Genomic DNA, 14,953 nt, shown 5'->3' on the forward strand with positions numbered 1-14,953 from the left:
AAGTCGACACTGGAACGCCAAAGAGCGCATGTAGCTACCCCAAGTGCTGTCAAAATGCGACTGTGTCTTTCATATAACATCGTCTAATCGATAGTCAATACATCAATGACTCAGGTAAGGCTATACCTTATTATCTAAGCTGTTTTTTAAGACATTTAACACTTGATATTTGTCCTTGTGTTCAGTATTCTCACTGTTTCACACTTGTCACCAACGTCAGAATCCTGTGTCTAGTTACACCTTGGCAACTGTTAGCAGACGCTAACACACCTCAATTCGTCCCCTGGGCCTACATCACAAGCTGCTTCACATAAAGAGCAGGATCACCAAGCAAACAAGACATCCGCTACACTATACTGCCTGTATACCTCAGCTCACCCACAATACCATTTCACTGCATACACCCATGCACTCCCACAGGCAGAGATTTAGTGGTAGATGGGGAGGGACACGCATAGCCCCTCATGCGCAGAGTAAATAAAAAAGAGGAATGTTTTAGAGGCAGTAAGTTACAGAAGCAAATTCTTACATTCGCACTGAAATTTTGTGCAGATAATAATGCATCAGAAAACCCCCAGCCCTTGCCAAGATCCACACGCACACCCCCACTTCTGTAACACATAAAACACACACACACACACACACACACACTCTAGGGGGCTGGTTTTATTTGATATGGACGAGCTCTGTTATTGCAAACCCATAAAAAGGTGGTTTGAAAATTTTGAGGGGGATAATAACAATGTCGAAACATTATCTTGGGGATGCCCCTAAATGCCACCCGCCGCGTCTCCGACGCCTACGCAAACACCCCCACAAGACGACGGCTCACTGCACGCGCATGCACGCGCTCTCCCAAAGCAAGCCCACCGCATTCACGTTTGTACAATATCGCTTAACACACGGAAACGCGCTGACCCCATTTCACGCATGTGCACACACGGTATCATAAAGTAAAGTAAGCACTTCTCTATGCACGTCTTCCGTATAAACCAGGGGGCTTCAAATCCATTTCCTGGAGGAATGAGTACTGCGTTTCTGGTCATCATTCCCCTTGTTAAAGTGGTCCCACTGGTGCTTAATTATCATGCACACACAGACACACATATATAAACAGAAATAGCCGTAATGTAAAATGAAACTATTTAAACCAGTGTTCCTGATAAAACTGTGCCATGCCTCCGTTTCCAGATGTCTTTAACAGCTGTCAAAATCAGTGCTGAAGGAGCAGGCTAAATTACCTCAGCTAGGGAACTAATTATTTCAATCAGGTGCTAAAGAGCTGGAACGTAAGCCCAGAAGGGCGGCGAGCCTCAAGGCCCTCGACTGCGAGACGATTTCAAACATCAAAACGATTGTACTAACAGAGAGATTAATAAAGGGACAAAACGCGCACAAAGCAATGCAAGGCGAAGCGCTCCTACTGTCCTGTAGGTATAAGAGCCGCAGCCGTCCGTCTGATAAACATACCGATTCTGTTTAAAATATTGCGTCTAATTCCTACTTGCTGAGAAAAATGTGTATGTTTAAGTCTGTTTACATTCACGCCACTAAAAAAGTAAGAAATAAGTTAAATTTTCACATTCAAATAGGTTTGTGTATATACGTCGCTTTATTGGATTTCATGTGGTTTGCCTAATTATTACCACTGTCGTTGTCATTGCTGTTGTTCTTGATGATATCGCCATTAACCTGACTTGGAGCCCCCGTGATGCAGGGGGCCTCAGGGTGATATATTGAGGGATGGGGTGTGTGCTGGTAATTGGAGGTGTAAGAGGCGGCGCATCCCGGGGCGTCGTCGTCAGCCGCCCGTTTTATTAGATTGCCCTGTATCGATCCTTGTTGCCAGAGCGTTGACTAATTTCCAAGCGTGGAGAAGCGATCGATTCAGCGGGATTCAATCTAGCCCGAAAACAGGCAAAGTAATTTATTGTAATGATGATGTTAAATATAAAACGGGGACGCACCGCCGCCCAGAGGTCAGGATGGGGACTGCAGCATGTCTCATTGGGGGGCTTATGCGACTGTTTGAGTGTTTCTGCTGTTAACGGCTCACACCCTCATCTGTAAAGCGAAAATTCTTTTAAATAACAATAAGTAAAATAAGAAGGAAGGGCTTACAAGAGCGCCATAATAGGTTTTTCCCCCGCAACCGAGATCATGACGGCTTTTCGAGACCAGAAGCAGAATCGTTACCTGCGCGCCTGAACAATGAAATGCAGTAAATCGATTTAACACATTTCGTTCATCTTGCATTTAATACAGTATGATTCTTTATTTCATTTTCTGTAAATAACAGGGGGAAAGTATTCTGCAGACACCGACACGCAGGCGGCCGGAACAGATGTGAATCAAACCGTTTAAAACATTTTAAAAACCACAAATCGCTTTCAGAAAAATCATAACATATTAAAGGTATATATAGAGATGAGTTTAGTGCATTGTTGTATAGAATCTGGTTTCACTCTTCAGGGATGACGTTTTTTAACAATAGGTGTGTAATTTAACCTAGTGTTCTTGTATTTAAATTTTTTTGCTTAGTAGTCCGGTATGATGCATTGTTCTTTCATATGCGTTCCTTCATTCTCCCAGAATCTAATTTCAGGTCGCAGGGGGCTGTATGTCATTTTTTCGGATGACATGGTTAAATTATTATTATAAAGACAAGTTATTTCTAATCACTATGTGAATCTTCTGTACTTCATTAATCAATTCCGGCTGCTGCAGGCTCTTACAGGAGAAATCTGAATCTGACCGCAAAGACAGGACACCGGATGAATCTCCTTAACAAGCGGCTGATTTTTTTTTTTTTTCTTTCTAGCGTTAACGTCAGAGGCCATGCTTTGGCTCGCCACACCGTGGTGGGGTGGCAGGCCGGATGCTCTTCGGGGAAGGCGCTTGATCCGCCCCCGCTGCCAGCATGGGCGGCTGACATGATCAGCCACGGGGGCACGCAGACACAGAGGGGGCGGGAGCTGGGCCACGCTGAGGACCCCGGCCGTGTCAGGAGCGTCATTAGGGACATCTGCCAGTGAGTCACGCCTGCCGCAGCGTGGGGCTGCTCCTGTCCTCAGCACACCCAAACCACACTCGCTCCCACCAGTGTACCAGGAATTAGTTGTATAATATTATTATTACCATTATAATTTTACAAATAATATAAACAACAAATGGGTCTGTCCTTCAGCTGTTGCTGATGCTAATCTTCACAACATATGATGCAGAAATGCATCTCTATATTTACACCAGTCCTGTTATAGTGAGCCATTCTGAGTCATCCGAGTGGGTTACTCTCTTACTCCGACATGGCATCTTCATATTTTACTCCAGCAAAAACAGCACCCCCTGCAGGGCCACACCTGCATTGCAACATTCATATGTATGTGGGTCCGTGGGGCCCCAAGGACGCGTGCTGGGCCCCGACCGAACCATCACTCCCTGGAGTTGCGTTCCTCTTCAGCGTTCTCCAGTTGGTAGGCAGGCCGGTAGCGTGTCACGCCCCTATCGTCGAGCACCTGCAGTGCTGGGTTCCTGGACGTGTTGCTCATGCTGCCCAGCGAGGTGTAGCTGGGGGAGGGATGAGGCGGTCAGTGCTTGGGCGACAGAGGGTGGGAGATGAGTGCCAAACGGGGGGGAGGGGGGGGGGTGGATGAATGACAGTATGGCAGGAGGCAGCGGGATGGTGGTGGCTCACCCTTTGTCGTACAGGATGCAGTAGGGCACATAAAGGGTCCTCAGAAACAGCCAGATGTCATGATATGTCCAGTCCTTGGAGAGACAGTGGGCAGAGTGCAACGCACCCGGTGCCGGATTATTAAAGAGCGTTCTAAACCAAAACTATTTACCACAAGAAAAATGTCAGGCGTCCCCGCATGCAGCCGCAAGGGTCCCGCTGCGAGCCACATTCTGAGTGACGGCCACGTGCAGCAATGAGAGGGACCACATGGCATTACTGCAGACGACCGGGCTAATTCGAATTTAAGGCTCAAAGGGGATTCTGTAATGAACTATATTTAATTTCCTATAATCTCACATCATTAGTCATATTAAATTGTAACTGACATAAGGCTAATGGCTAATTATGGGATTAAAAATAAAATTTTTTTTTGGTACGAAGGGTATTGCTGATGGAGGCGCTGAGTCCTCGTAAGGTTTCGTCCCCGGATGAAAAGGGGGGTAGAATTAGGATGCTTTGCTGATCTTGGGTGGGTTGTCTGTCCAACCATTTGGGGAGGGAGGGAGGGAGGGGGGGGGCACGGGAGGCTGTGCCTTCTCACCAGGAGGGGGTTGACCCGCATGTAGTCGGGCCAGCCTGGGTCGGTGGGAGACAGCGGAGTCAGTGTATGGGAATAGGGGTCGCTTCGCCGTGTGCCCATCAGAACCGCACGTAGCTCTGGTTTGCTCTCGCGGACCTCCCTCAGGGCCTCCCTGATGCTGCCCTCCGCCGATATCAGCTCCAGGTCGTATCTGAGATGGAGGGGCAAACAAAGCCATGTTTAAATAAGCATGGGTCCCCAAAGGGGTGGGGTCTGTCCTTCACAGCACAGCCTCACTGCAACTACAGACGCAGGCCAGGAGAGGGCACTGTGAAGCACAGTAAGCGGCAAACATCGACACATGGCAAATATTTATTAGAGCAGGGGTGTCAAACTGCAGTCCTGGGGGGCCGGAGCCCTGTGTAGCTTAGTTCTTTCCCTGTTCCACCACAAACGATTCAGCTCAACAGCTGTGTGGTAATTAGCGAAAGAAGTTGAATCAGGTGTGTTAAACGAGGGGAAACCCAAAAATGTGCAGGGCTCCGGCCCCCCAGGACTGGAGTCTGACACCTGTGTATTAGAGGGGAGGGGAGGGGAGGGGAGGGGAGGGGGGGGGGGGGCGAGGAGAGGCTGAGCAGCCATCCAGGGCTGGCAGGGGAACAGGGAGCATCTCTGTGCATCACCCACTTCCTTACATGACCTCGGGAGTGATGTTGCAGACCTGACTGCCAGAGTGTTCAAAATGGAGCGACAGTCTGTTAAACTGAAAAACAATCCCTACCCAAGCGTGACAGACAAGAATGTTAGTATATCTATGCAGGAATACATTTAATTAGTGACTGGAGAGATCAGGGTTCAACAAGCCAATGACTGACTGCTTTAAGTAGCCCCGCCCACCGTGGCTTAGGAACCCTTCTCCCTCCAATCGCATTGAACCAGAGCTGCTGTGTACTTCTGTACAGTTAAGAAACTATACAATCTGTTACTGTAATAGGGACTTGAGTTATAATTAATAAACTTGAAACTGCATCTGTTTAAATGTAAGGAAAAAGGAGAAACGTTGTAGGTTTGGTTTATATACTGTGTATAGTTTGCTGTACTGGCTCATTTAACATCACAGCATATATGTTGTTTAGTAAACAATGTGTTACAGTGCAATGTTTGGGCCGCAGATTTAAAAGGGAAAAACTGGATTCATTATTGAGTAAAGGGGTGAGCTTGAGGATGGGAATGAAGCCCTTTCACCGCACAGTCATGGCTGGTGATAGCCCATCATCCATTCTGCTCCGAAGTCTCACGCTGAACAGCCAGCGTCTCTGACCCTGGAGCCGTTTATCCTTGGTTTTCAATTCCCAGTTATTTAACATTTCTCAGCGACACTGCCGTCTCCGAGCGGAGTGATAGGACGGGGATTACCGCATTACGAAGCGGATCCGGAGAAATACTCTTCGGAACAGAATAACCTTGTGCCATACACGGGGAGATGGACAGCGGCGAGGAGGGAATTAGTGGGGAGTGGGGGGGGCAGGGGGGTGTGCGTGTGGCACGTCACCTCTTCGTGGTGTCCTGCAGGAACCTCTCCATCTCCGGGAATGGGAACACGATGCGGATGTATAGCGCCTTGACACGGTCCTTGCCCTCTGGGTGCTTCCTACGGCAGAGGGCGTCTTGTGAAAAGCCATTTGTGGCCCGTGCATTTGTATAAGCATCGAAACGGACTCGGCGACCAACCGCCATCTCGTCTACAACCGTGAATTTGGGCTATTCCCACTAACTCATTACCGCAACATTTTCTGTCAATTTTAAGTTTGATGACAGGCTGAAATTGTACAGTTTCATTGTCTAAAATGTTGATTTTTCTCTGGGATAGTTAAACAGTTTTATTATTTATTTCATCAAATCTAGATCAAGGGTTATGGGGGGGGGGGCAAAAAAAAAAATGCAAAAAACTACCCATTTGGGGAAGAAATATCAGGTCAACAAATGACAATTTGTATACAGCTTACCTAAAACGTTAGGATGACGTCAACCGCTGAACGCAAAAAACCACATTTTCCCCCCCCCCAGTGAGAGTGACCCATTTACATTTCAAAATTTGAAAAACTTTCCCCCTGCCCAGCAGACACACGTCCACCGGCATGCTGCCGCACATGAGAGCGAGTGATGAGTATGAGCATAAAAAGGGAGGGAGGCATGAATGGGGAGCGATTTCATATCCATTCCTTATCATGTGACTGCTAAAAAAACCCAATGAGTTTCCCCAGAGACTCTGATAAGGCCACCTGCCCAAACTGCTTATCACGCCCCCCCCCCCGCCCCCCCCCCTCACCTCCGCAGCACCGCATAGTACAGGTGCAGCAGCGCTGTGCAATCCTTCCCCCCATTGAAGCCCACGCAGATCTCCGACGGCGAATAGCGCTCCAGCGCCATCTCCACCACCTTCAAGGCTGAGGTCACCTTCTGGCCCAGCAGCGTCCCTGTGGAGCACAGTGCGGTGGTCGGCTCTCACTTCACACCGTCTCTGGCTTCCCGTTCGCTTTGCCGCCCTGCCCGCCTCTCCCATTGTTACTCCGTCACACACCTTTAGTCTAATGGCTGCCGTTATCTTCCTGCCTCTGCTGGATCTGATATAAACCTGCCTCTGATCTCCTCGACGTGAAGTTACACAAACCCGGCTATACCGGTGTCCGCTTTGGCTTCGTTTTCCACACTGATCCCCCCAGTCATCTCTCTATCTTCCACGCTGCGTCCGTTCCGCTCTTTTCGCCGTATTGGGTCCGATACCCAATTGGGTGCAAGTTTAAGAGCTAGGCTGGCAAAGCATTTGCTTTTTTCCTATGAATATTGCATCAGCCAGCAGTGTGGAGTCATTTAAACAGAATCTGTTTAAAGCTGTTTTTGTACAGACAGGCCTTTTATTAAGGTTTGAAAGGTGATGTATAAATTAACTACTTACTTATTTGTACAGTTGTGCCGCATAACGATGTTTCGGTCAATGATGGACCACGTGACTATGGTCCCTTAATTAAAATCGAAGTGAAAAATTCCTATAGTCTAGAGATGTAGCACTGTGCACTACTTATGTGTTTGTGGTGATGCTGGTGTAAACAAATGTACTGCACTGACAGTCGTGTACATAATTCTTGACGGTAACAGTTACCGATTTATGTATGTACTATACCTGTACTGTACTTATTTTAGTGTACTCTTGACATGTTTACTGTAAAACAGTATGTCATGTTACGCATAGTGTGTACGTTCACTCTGATGTTTGCTCAACAACAAAATGACCTGATGACACATTTCTAAGAACGAACCCCTGCTGTTTAGTGAGGCATCACTGCATGCTTATAAACCACCACCCCCCCCCGCCCCCCACTCCAGTGCTCTAAAACCTCAATCAGTGGCAACTGGTGGCTAAAAAAATTGGGACAGATAAGAGAGTATTTTTGAATTACACTGATCAACCATAACATCGAAACCACTGACAGGTGAAGTAAATAATATTGATTATCTCGTTACACTGGCACCTGTCAAGGGTGCCATTATATACATATTCAGCAAGTGAACAGTCAGTTCTTGAAGTTAACGTGTTGGAAGCAGGAAAAATTGGCAAGCGTAAGGATCTGAGTGACTCTGGCAAGGGCCAAATTGTGATGTTAGATGACTGAGTCAGAAGCATCTCCGATTCAGCAGATCTTGTGTGGTGTTCCTGGTATGCAGTGGCTAGTACCCACCAAAAGGTCCAAAGAAGGCCAACTGGTGAACCAGCGACGGGGTCATGGGCGCCCAAGACTTACTGATGCACATGGGGAACGAAGGCTAGCCTGTCTGGTCCGACCCCACAGGAGAGCTACTGTAGCAGGAATTACTGACAAAGTTAATGCTGGCTGTGATAGAAAGGTGTCAGAACACACAGCTTGCTGCATAGGGGGCTGCGTAGCTGCAGACCGGTCAGAGTGTCCATGCTGACCCCTGTCCACCTCCGAAAGCACCTACAATGGGCACATGAACATCAGAACTGGACCATTGAGCAATGGAAGAAGGCGGCCTGGTCTGATGAGTCACGTTTTCTGTTACATCGTGTGGACAGCCGGGTATGTGTGTGTCATTTACCTGGGGGAGAGATGGCACCAGGATGCACTGTGGGAAGAAGGCAAGTCGGCAAAGGCAGTGTGATGCTCTGGGCAATGTTCTACTGGGGAAACCTTGGGCACTGGCATTCATGTGGATGTTACTTTGACATGTACCACCTACCTAACATTGTCTGTATTCCCCGATGGCAGTGGCCTATTTCAGCAGGATAATGTACCCTGCCACACTGCAAAAATTGTTCAGGAATGGTTTGAGGAACATGAACACAAAGTGTTGACTTGGCCTCCGAATTCCCCAGATCTCAATCCAGTCAAGTATCTGTGGGATGTGCTGCACAAACAAGTCGGATCCATGGAGGCCTGTCTGTCACTCCTGCTGCTAATGTCTTGGTGCCAGATACCACAGGACACCTTCGGAGGTCTTGTGGGGTCCATGGCTCAACAGGTCAGAGCTGTTTTGGCAGTATGGGGGAGTTAAACATTACTAGCAGGTAGTTTTCATGTTATGGCTGATCAGTGTATTTCAAAGATACATGCTTCATAATTTCATCTCAGAAATACAGATGGTACTTCCTTCTTTACCCATATGGATCAGCCGCCTCTGACCCCAATGTGAGCCTTTAACATGCAGCCCCCCACCTCACTCTTACCACTGTTGGCTAGTGCGTACACCTCCTTGGTGGCCAGGGACACGGGGTCTGTCACCAGCGGCACCACACTCCCCTTGGGCAGGGCCTCCAGCAGCTCCTTTCTTGCTGCCTCCACTTTAGTTCCGCTGTCTGAGTCCAGAACCAGGCGCACGCAGTGGTAGTTACTCAGCCAATCCGGATAGGAGCCCAGGAAGACCTTTTTGCCCCAGGCCAATTGGAGTCGGGTCAAGACCGGTGCAATCTGGGCCTCGTCTGCGTCCACGAAGACCTCACGTGTGTGGAACGTGGTCTGCGAGCTGGCAAACAGGTGCCGGAGGCCATTGAAGGCACGCTCCAGGAGTGAGGGGATCCCCGGGAAGATATAGACGTTGCGCACGCTGACCAGTGGGTAGCGGAGTAGCTTCCCTGTCTGAGGGTCCTGAGGGTAGTTCAAATTGGAGCTCTCTGGCACCATGGCCAGCTTCATGGCGCCATTGTCTGGCCCAACCGTCCCGAAGAACTCCTCCACCAGCCGGCTCAGCTCCGGGTGGGGTCGGAGCCGCTCGCCGAAGGCCAGCGCCACCCCCTCGAAGGTGACATCATCGTGGGTGGGTCCGATGCCCCCCGAAGTGATCAGGTGGGTGAAGTGGGGGGACAGGGCGGCCACCTCCTTGGCGATAATCTCCTGTTGGTCCGGCACCACTATGATGCGCTGCACGCAAACGCCCAGCTGGCGCAGAGCCCGGCAAAGGAAGGCGCTGTTCGTGTCCTGGGTATGGCCCTAGCAGTAGAAAGAGGGGTGGGTTAATAAGGGGTCTTATGAGAGGGAAGTGGGGGGGGGGGGGGAGAAGCTGAGAGCAGAGTAGGAGCAGCTTTGAAGAGTCAAGGTCAGTCAGAGTTGCCAACCGTTTGTACATTTACAGACAGTCTACATTAAATTCACCCTGTCTGTAAATCCACAAATAAATTCGACAGTCCGTAAAACCTGAAAAAGGTAAAAAAAAATAAAAATAAATAGGGTGTCAGTTAAAAAAAATGACGTCGTTAAAAACAGTGTGTCTTGTCAGTAAAATCACAAATTTTAAATTGGCAAGCCTGAGGTCAGTACATCTCCCATCTGCTTAACCTGGACAAGGTGAAGGGGGCCTGTAGCCCATGTCAGGCAGCAGAAAGCGGGGGACACCCTGCACAGGATTCCTGTCCGTCACACGCTGACCGGAGGAAAGCCGCACAACACGGGGAGAAGATGCAAACTGGGAGGCAACAGCACCACCCAGAGACGACACGCTGCCCTAATTTGAGTATCTACTCTATACCTAAGAAGGAGATACTGTTCTTTAAAAAGAAAAATGGCCAATGTCCTAGCACAATGTCATCCTGACATTAGAGATGCGAGTGTTTCAATCCACACCACTCTGTGGCTGAGGGTGGTGAATGCGTTGCTGGGCAACACTGAGCAGCAACCCTATTCGAGGCTCTGGCAGCCAATGAGAGAGCTCAGCAGTGCAGCAAGCAAAGCAGCGTTGGACCTGCCCGGATTCAGGCCGAGCATGGAGCCCGAAGGAGTCTGGGGATGTTCAGGAAAGTTTCTGACTGGCAAAGAAAGATAGAGAGGGTCTAAAAGTTGGACCACGGTCAGGATTCCACAGCAAAGCTGGACTGAAGATGCAAAGCAGGTGCAAAGTGGTTAAAACATGGATTTATGGTAAGCTGATGGTTGCCAGGATAAGCTGTAATGAGTAAGACCTCGTCAGTTTCTCCAGTGCAAATATCTCAGTGTGTGAACAGATACATTTATTTGTGGAAAAAGTGCTAGTTAAGCAATGAAATAATCATCCTGGTTACACTGTCACTTTAAAAACACAAGTCGCTATCAGGTACCCATCTAACTTATTACAAACAATGCAATTTTATCAAAAGGCAATCATATGTGCTGATCGAATTTATTATGAAACTTATAAATATAATTTTCTTCCATTTCCGTATTTTCCACAGAAATCGTGTGGCATTGCTTTTGAAAATGCAATTTGAAGATCCATTAAACGGTGCGTTTAGCTCTGATAACATGCTACCTGTCTCTGTAGCACCTTAATTACTTGCTATCGAGAATAAATAGCAATTTTGTAAGTATTTTCAGTGTATGATATTGTAAGAGGCTTCTGTAAAATTGCATTTACGCTGAATGTAATGAGAAAAATCTAAGATTTTCAATATTTTAGGCAGACAGGGACTTTATACCTGTTTTGATCATTTATGAGCCGGTAAGGAACTCGTCATGCATCCCCATATATTAATAAAAATGTATGGTTAGAATATTTAACTTAAATATACTTAATTATTGCACAATTTTTACATAAACTTAAATTTCACTGAATTATATTATAACTAGCTATAAAATGCGCATGAAAGACGACTGATTTTGTCGATCAAAAAAGCAAAGTGGAAATAGTACAGAAGAGTGCAAAAAAGTTACTGCTGCACTAGAACAATAAAAAACAATGATGGTAAAAGTTGAAAGTAATAACAGAGAGGAAGGACAAGAAAAGGCACAGAAATAAATTCTAAATTAGTGTCAGTTCAGGGATGCAGGGCATCCACATGAAGAAATACCACTACAAAATAAGCTTTATGCTTCCCTGACAGCTGCAGAGAAATGGCAAGCTCTTTCAACTGACCTTCAGTATTTCATCCCCAATGATGATTATGGCAGCGGTGGCGGCGCCCCCTTCAGAGCAGGGGGAGTTATCACAACTCTCAATGCTTTGAGACATGGCAGTGACCTGGGCTCCTAGTCGCCTCACACGCTCAGCTGCTCTTAACAGTCTGGGCAGGGACTGCAACATCCAGCCAAGATGACGAAACGTAAGGGAAGGGGCAAAGCTAGGAAAAACAAAGGATAAGACAAAACAATGCCGATGACACCTGGTCCTGATGGCATATTCAGACTCACGAACATGTGACTGCTTCAGAATTAACACGGAAGCCATTGAGAAGCTTTTTGCACAGAAGGAAAAAAGGAAGTTAGAAAACTAAACAACTACTATAATGATTAAAACCTCGCTTTATTAGATAACGAGCTGCACTAAAAGTACCGGTTATCATTAGATCTTTCACAATTAATATTTCTCACCATGGACGAAAGTGACCCACAATGGGGTCAGCTTCAGGTTTACTCCTGGGTATCGATCAAGAAGTTATTGCATAAATGCTAAGTATAACACATGCGGGACTTTCCAGATGACGAGTATACTAAGCTGGGAGGTTAGCATAAGAATAGCTTTTGTGTAATTGTCATTGAACTAGGCAATCTAAGCTTGCTCGGAATACCGGATATAGTAGCAGTAGTCTCAAGTAGCGGTCGGCTATCTTTATATACCGAAGTGCAACCTAAAACTAACACACACTTCTCATACTGACACTGAACGTATAAGTGCGCACAATATGCAACTTATTTTACCTTCCAATTGCCTGCTCTTGTTCTATATTGACGATACAAAACTAGTCACTCAGAGAGCCGGTGACAGAATGTGACCAATCACAAATCAAGCAGCCCTGCCGTATCACAGAGCCAGCCAATAAACTCGCGAGTGGGAGGAGTAAAAGCTCTGAATCACCGGCATGGCGGAAGTTTGATAAACTAACCGCTGTGTCACACCGAAACGCAACCCCGCTTTTCTCTTCTAAGCGATGAGATCCGGGTTTGTGTAATGACATGTCACACCCCGAGTCTCACTATACACATCCCAGTCAACGTTTAAAATGATAACAACACAGGATCATCAACTTACATCTTAGCAAGCAACATAAATCAAAGTCACGTAATTTTACAAGTCGGAAAAATATTTATGCGAATGGTTTTCAACAATTTTCACCTAAAGCCGTATGTGCCCAATACGAATACAATCACACTGTAAATATTTACATTAATAGAATGCAAAAGTTTACACGGTTTAACTGACACCAATATTAACACTTATCTCGAATTTAACCTACCAGCTCAAAAGGTGAACATAGACTGAACAGCAGACCAAGTATAATACCAACAGGAGGCGCTAACATGCAAGAGCTCACGGGTGGGACCTATTAAGAATACACTTACACATGAATCAGAATCAGTGTATTTGATCCTAGTACACACAGAACTAAAAAAACTAAACCAAGCTAAATCAAGAACTAAGGCAGAGGGATGAGGAGAAATTATTAAGAATGAAAGTTATGTATTGTAACTAAATATAATACATATAAATTATATAGTAAAGTAAAAATGTTCAATAGTCCAGAGGTAGATTGCGGGTCAGGTGTTGATTAATGCAGGCGCTCGGGGGAAGAATCTGATCTTGATGTCATGGTCTGGTTGACTGGAACCGTATCCCTGAGGGAAGATCTTGGAGGGGAAGTAAGACTAACAGGGAAATGAGTCATTCAAATGTAGTTTATCATATGCAAGGTTTGGCGAACAAATGTTCAGTTTGTGACACTATTTGAGCTAAGGTATATCTGCATTTAAATGAAATATCAAGTAATTGACTCTGGATCTAAGCAGCTCTTGTTGTCACACCTAATAGACCGCTCACAGTACGTTGCACACTGGAGGTATAAAAGGCTGCAAATCAAACTGCAGTCAAAGTAGACAACTTATAAGTGTCAAAAACTTTTAAACGTATTTCCCTTTGCCATTTTTGTCAACTCTCTTCCTATTTTACCCGTATTATTATTTTTTTGTTTTTAAAGGTCATTACAAGGTGGTTGGGGGTCGATGGCGTCCATGAAAAACAGGATGTGGGACCCCACGAAAAAGGGGGGACGGAAAGAAGGCAACCTAAAAGCTGAAGCAGAAGATGGTTTAAGAATACTGGGCAAGCATCTGCAATAACTGCATGCACAGCTCACCTCCCTTCCTCTTATTTACAACATCTTCCCCCTCATATGCATCATATTTACGTATGAAGGAAAATCCGACGTCATGTGAATTTAATGTTATTCCCCCTATCTACCAGTTCACGGTTACCACTATACTGCTGCGTGAAACAGCTTACCCTAATGTCAAAATTACTGAGTCAAAACAATTACGTCTGAATAATAAGCAATGGGAAGAGAGGGACGTCTCTTCGTTTATACAGCTTATGTAAGCCTACCACATAGGTGTCAAAAACACGTCATTTACAGTAAATACAGTGTGAGTGTCCATTTTTGTTTAATCTTTAATTGAAGCATAACCAAGAAAAGTACCGATATCATAATTCAATGTCCGAGAGAGCACAGTAATCAAACATCGGCAGTTTTTTTCTATCCATGACTAGACTATATACATTTAGCATAAATAAAATGCAGCAGTACGGTATTTATAGCCGTCAGGACTGCTTTCCAAAGAGGGCAGGGAAACAAAGCTGTGATGTTTCAGCCATTAATGAATCAAAGTTGTTCTTTTCTCTCTTTATGAATACTTACACATAGCAGCAGCTGTCCTAGAAAATTAAATGAAGATGAAAGGCAACATAAACTGAACACAGTCGCAGTTTTAACAGTCGATCGGGCTATGGTGGAGCTGAAAACCCATCAGCTCAATTACATACTTTCATACTGAAACCTAATGGTTTTCCCCCATAGATTATACGCATACTAACGCACACGTCTATTAGTTTGTTAAAATGAATTTATGAAAGAATCACTTTGATCACATCACAATGTTAAATATTTAATTCCCAAAGTAACAGCGTTATAAGATGTGCAATCATCTTTGTCACTAGTTCTCTCTATACATAACATTTAGCCTTGACGTTTCTGTGCCATAGTTTTTTGTTTACTCCATACTATTTGCAGCATTAATAAATGCAAAGGCAAATCCACATTTATAACTAGTATCCCGACAATTACTGAAGGGCAACATGCTGATAACATATCCGTTATTGACAAAGGCCGACGTGTTCTCGGTGCTCGAAAATTGCCAGTTCCCCCCTGCCCCCCCCCTCATTGC

The 14,953-nt window shown here is 45.9% G+C and overlaps 1 protein-coding gene across 3 annotated transcripts; it reads right to left on the minus strand.

Moving 5' to 3' along the window:
• Positions 1 to 2,250: 2,250 nt before the first annotated feature.
• Positions 2,251 to 12,994, minus strand: flad1 (flavin adenine dinucleotide synthetase 1). 3 transcript variants are annotated; one of them, XM_023806275.2, is made up of 8 exons: positions 12,973 to 12,994; positions 11,655 to 11,859; positions 9,001 to 9,760; positions 6,586 to 6,733; positions 5,809 to 5,907; positions 4,278 to 4,467; positions 3,695 to 3,768; positions 2,251 to 3,567 (listed from the first exon to the last, which is right to left on the minus strand). In XM_023806275.2, exons 2-8 carry the CDS (start codon positions 11,820 to 11,822, stop codon positions 3,432 to 3,434), a joined length of 1,575 nt encoding a protein of 524 aa, XP_023662043.1. In that variant the 5' UTR covers positions 11,823 to 11,859; positions 12,973 to 12,994; the 3' UTR covers positions 2,251 to 3,431. The 3 variants fall into 3 exon arrangements, with proteins under 3 accessions (XP_023662043.1, XP_023662041.1, XP_023662042.1); XM_023806273.2 differs by lacking the exon at positions 12,973 to 12,994 and adding an exon at positions 12,437 to 12,537; XM_023806274.2 differs by lacking the exon at positions 12,973 to 12,994 and adding an exon at positions 12,110 to 12,430.
• Between the last annotated feature and the right edge of the window lie 1,959 nt (positions 12,995 to 14,953).

This window comes from Paramormyrops kingsleyae, chromosome 9, assembly GCF_048594095.1.
Source record: "Paramormyrops kingsleyae isolate MSU_618 chromosome 9, PKINGS_0.4, whole genome shotgun sequence".
In the NCBI taxonomy this organism is placed as follows: domain Eukaryota; kingdom Metazoa; phylum Chordata; class Actinopteri; order Osteoglossiformes; family Mormyridae; genus Paramormyrops; species Paramormyrops kingsleyae.

Coding starts and splice junctions, on each gene's coding strand:
- flad1 (XM_023806275.2), bottom strand. CDS start 11,822: ATGTTGCAGTCCCTGCCCAGACTGTTAAGAGCAGCTGAGCGTGTGAGG. Junction 9,761..11,654: donor TTGGGGATGAAATACTGAAG/GTCAGTTGAAAG, acceptor TTCTACTGCTAG/GGCCATACCCAGGACACGAA. Junction 4,468..5,808: donor CTGCAGGACACCACGAAGAG/GTGACGTGCCAC, acceptor CCTCCATCTCAG/ATACGACCTGGAGCTGATAT.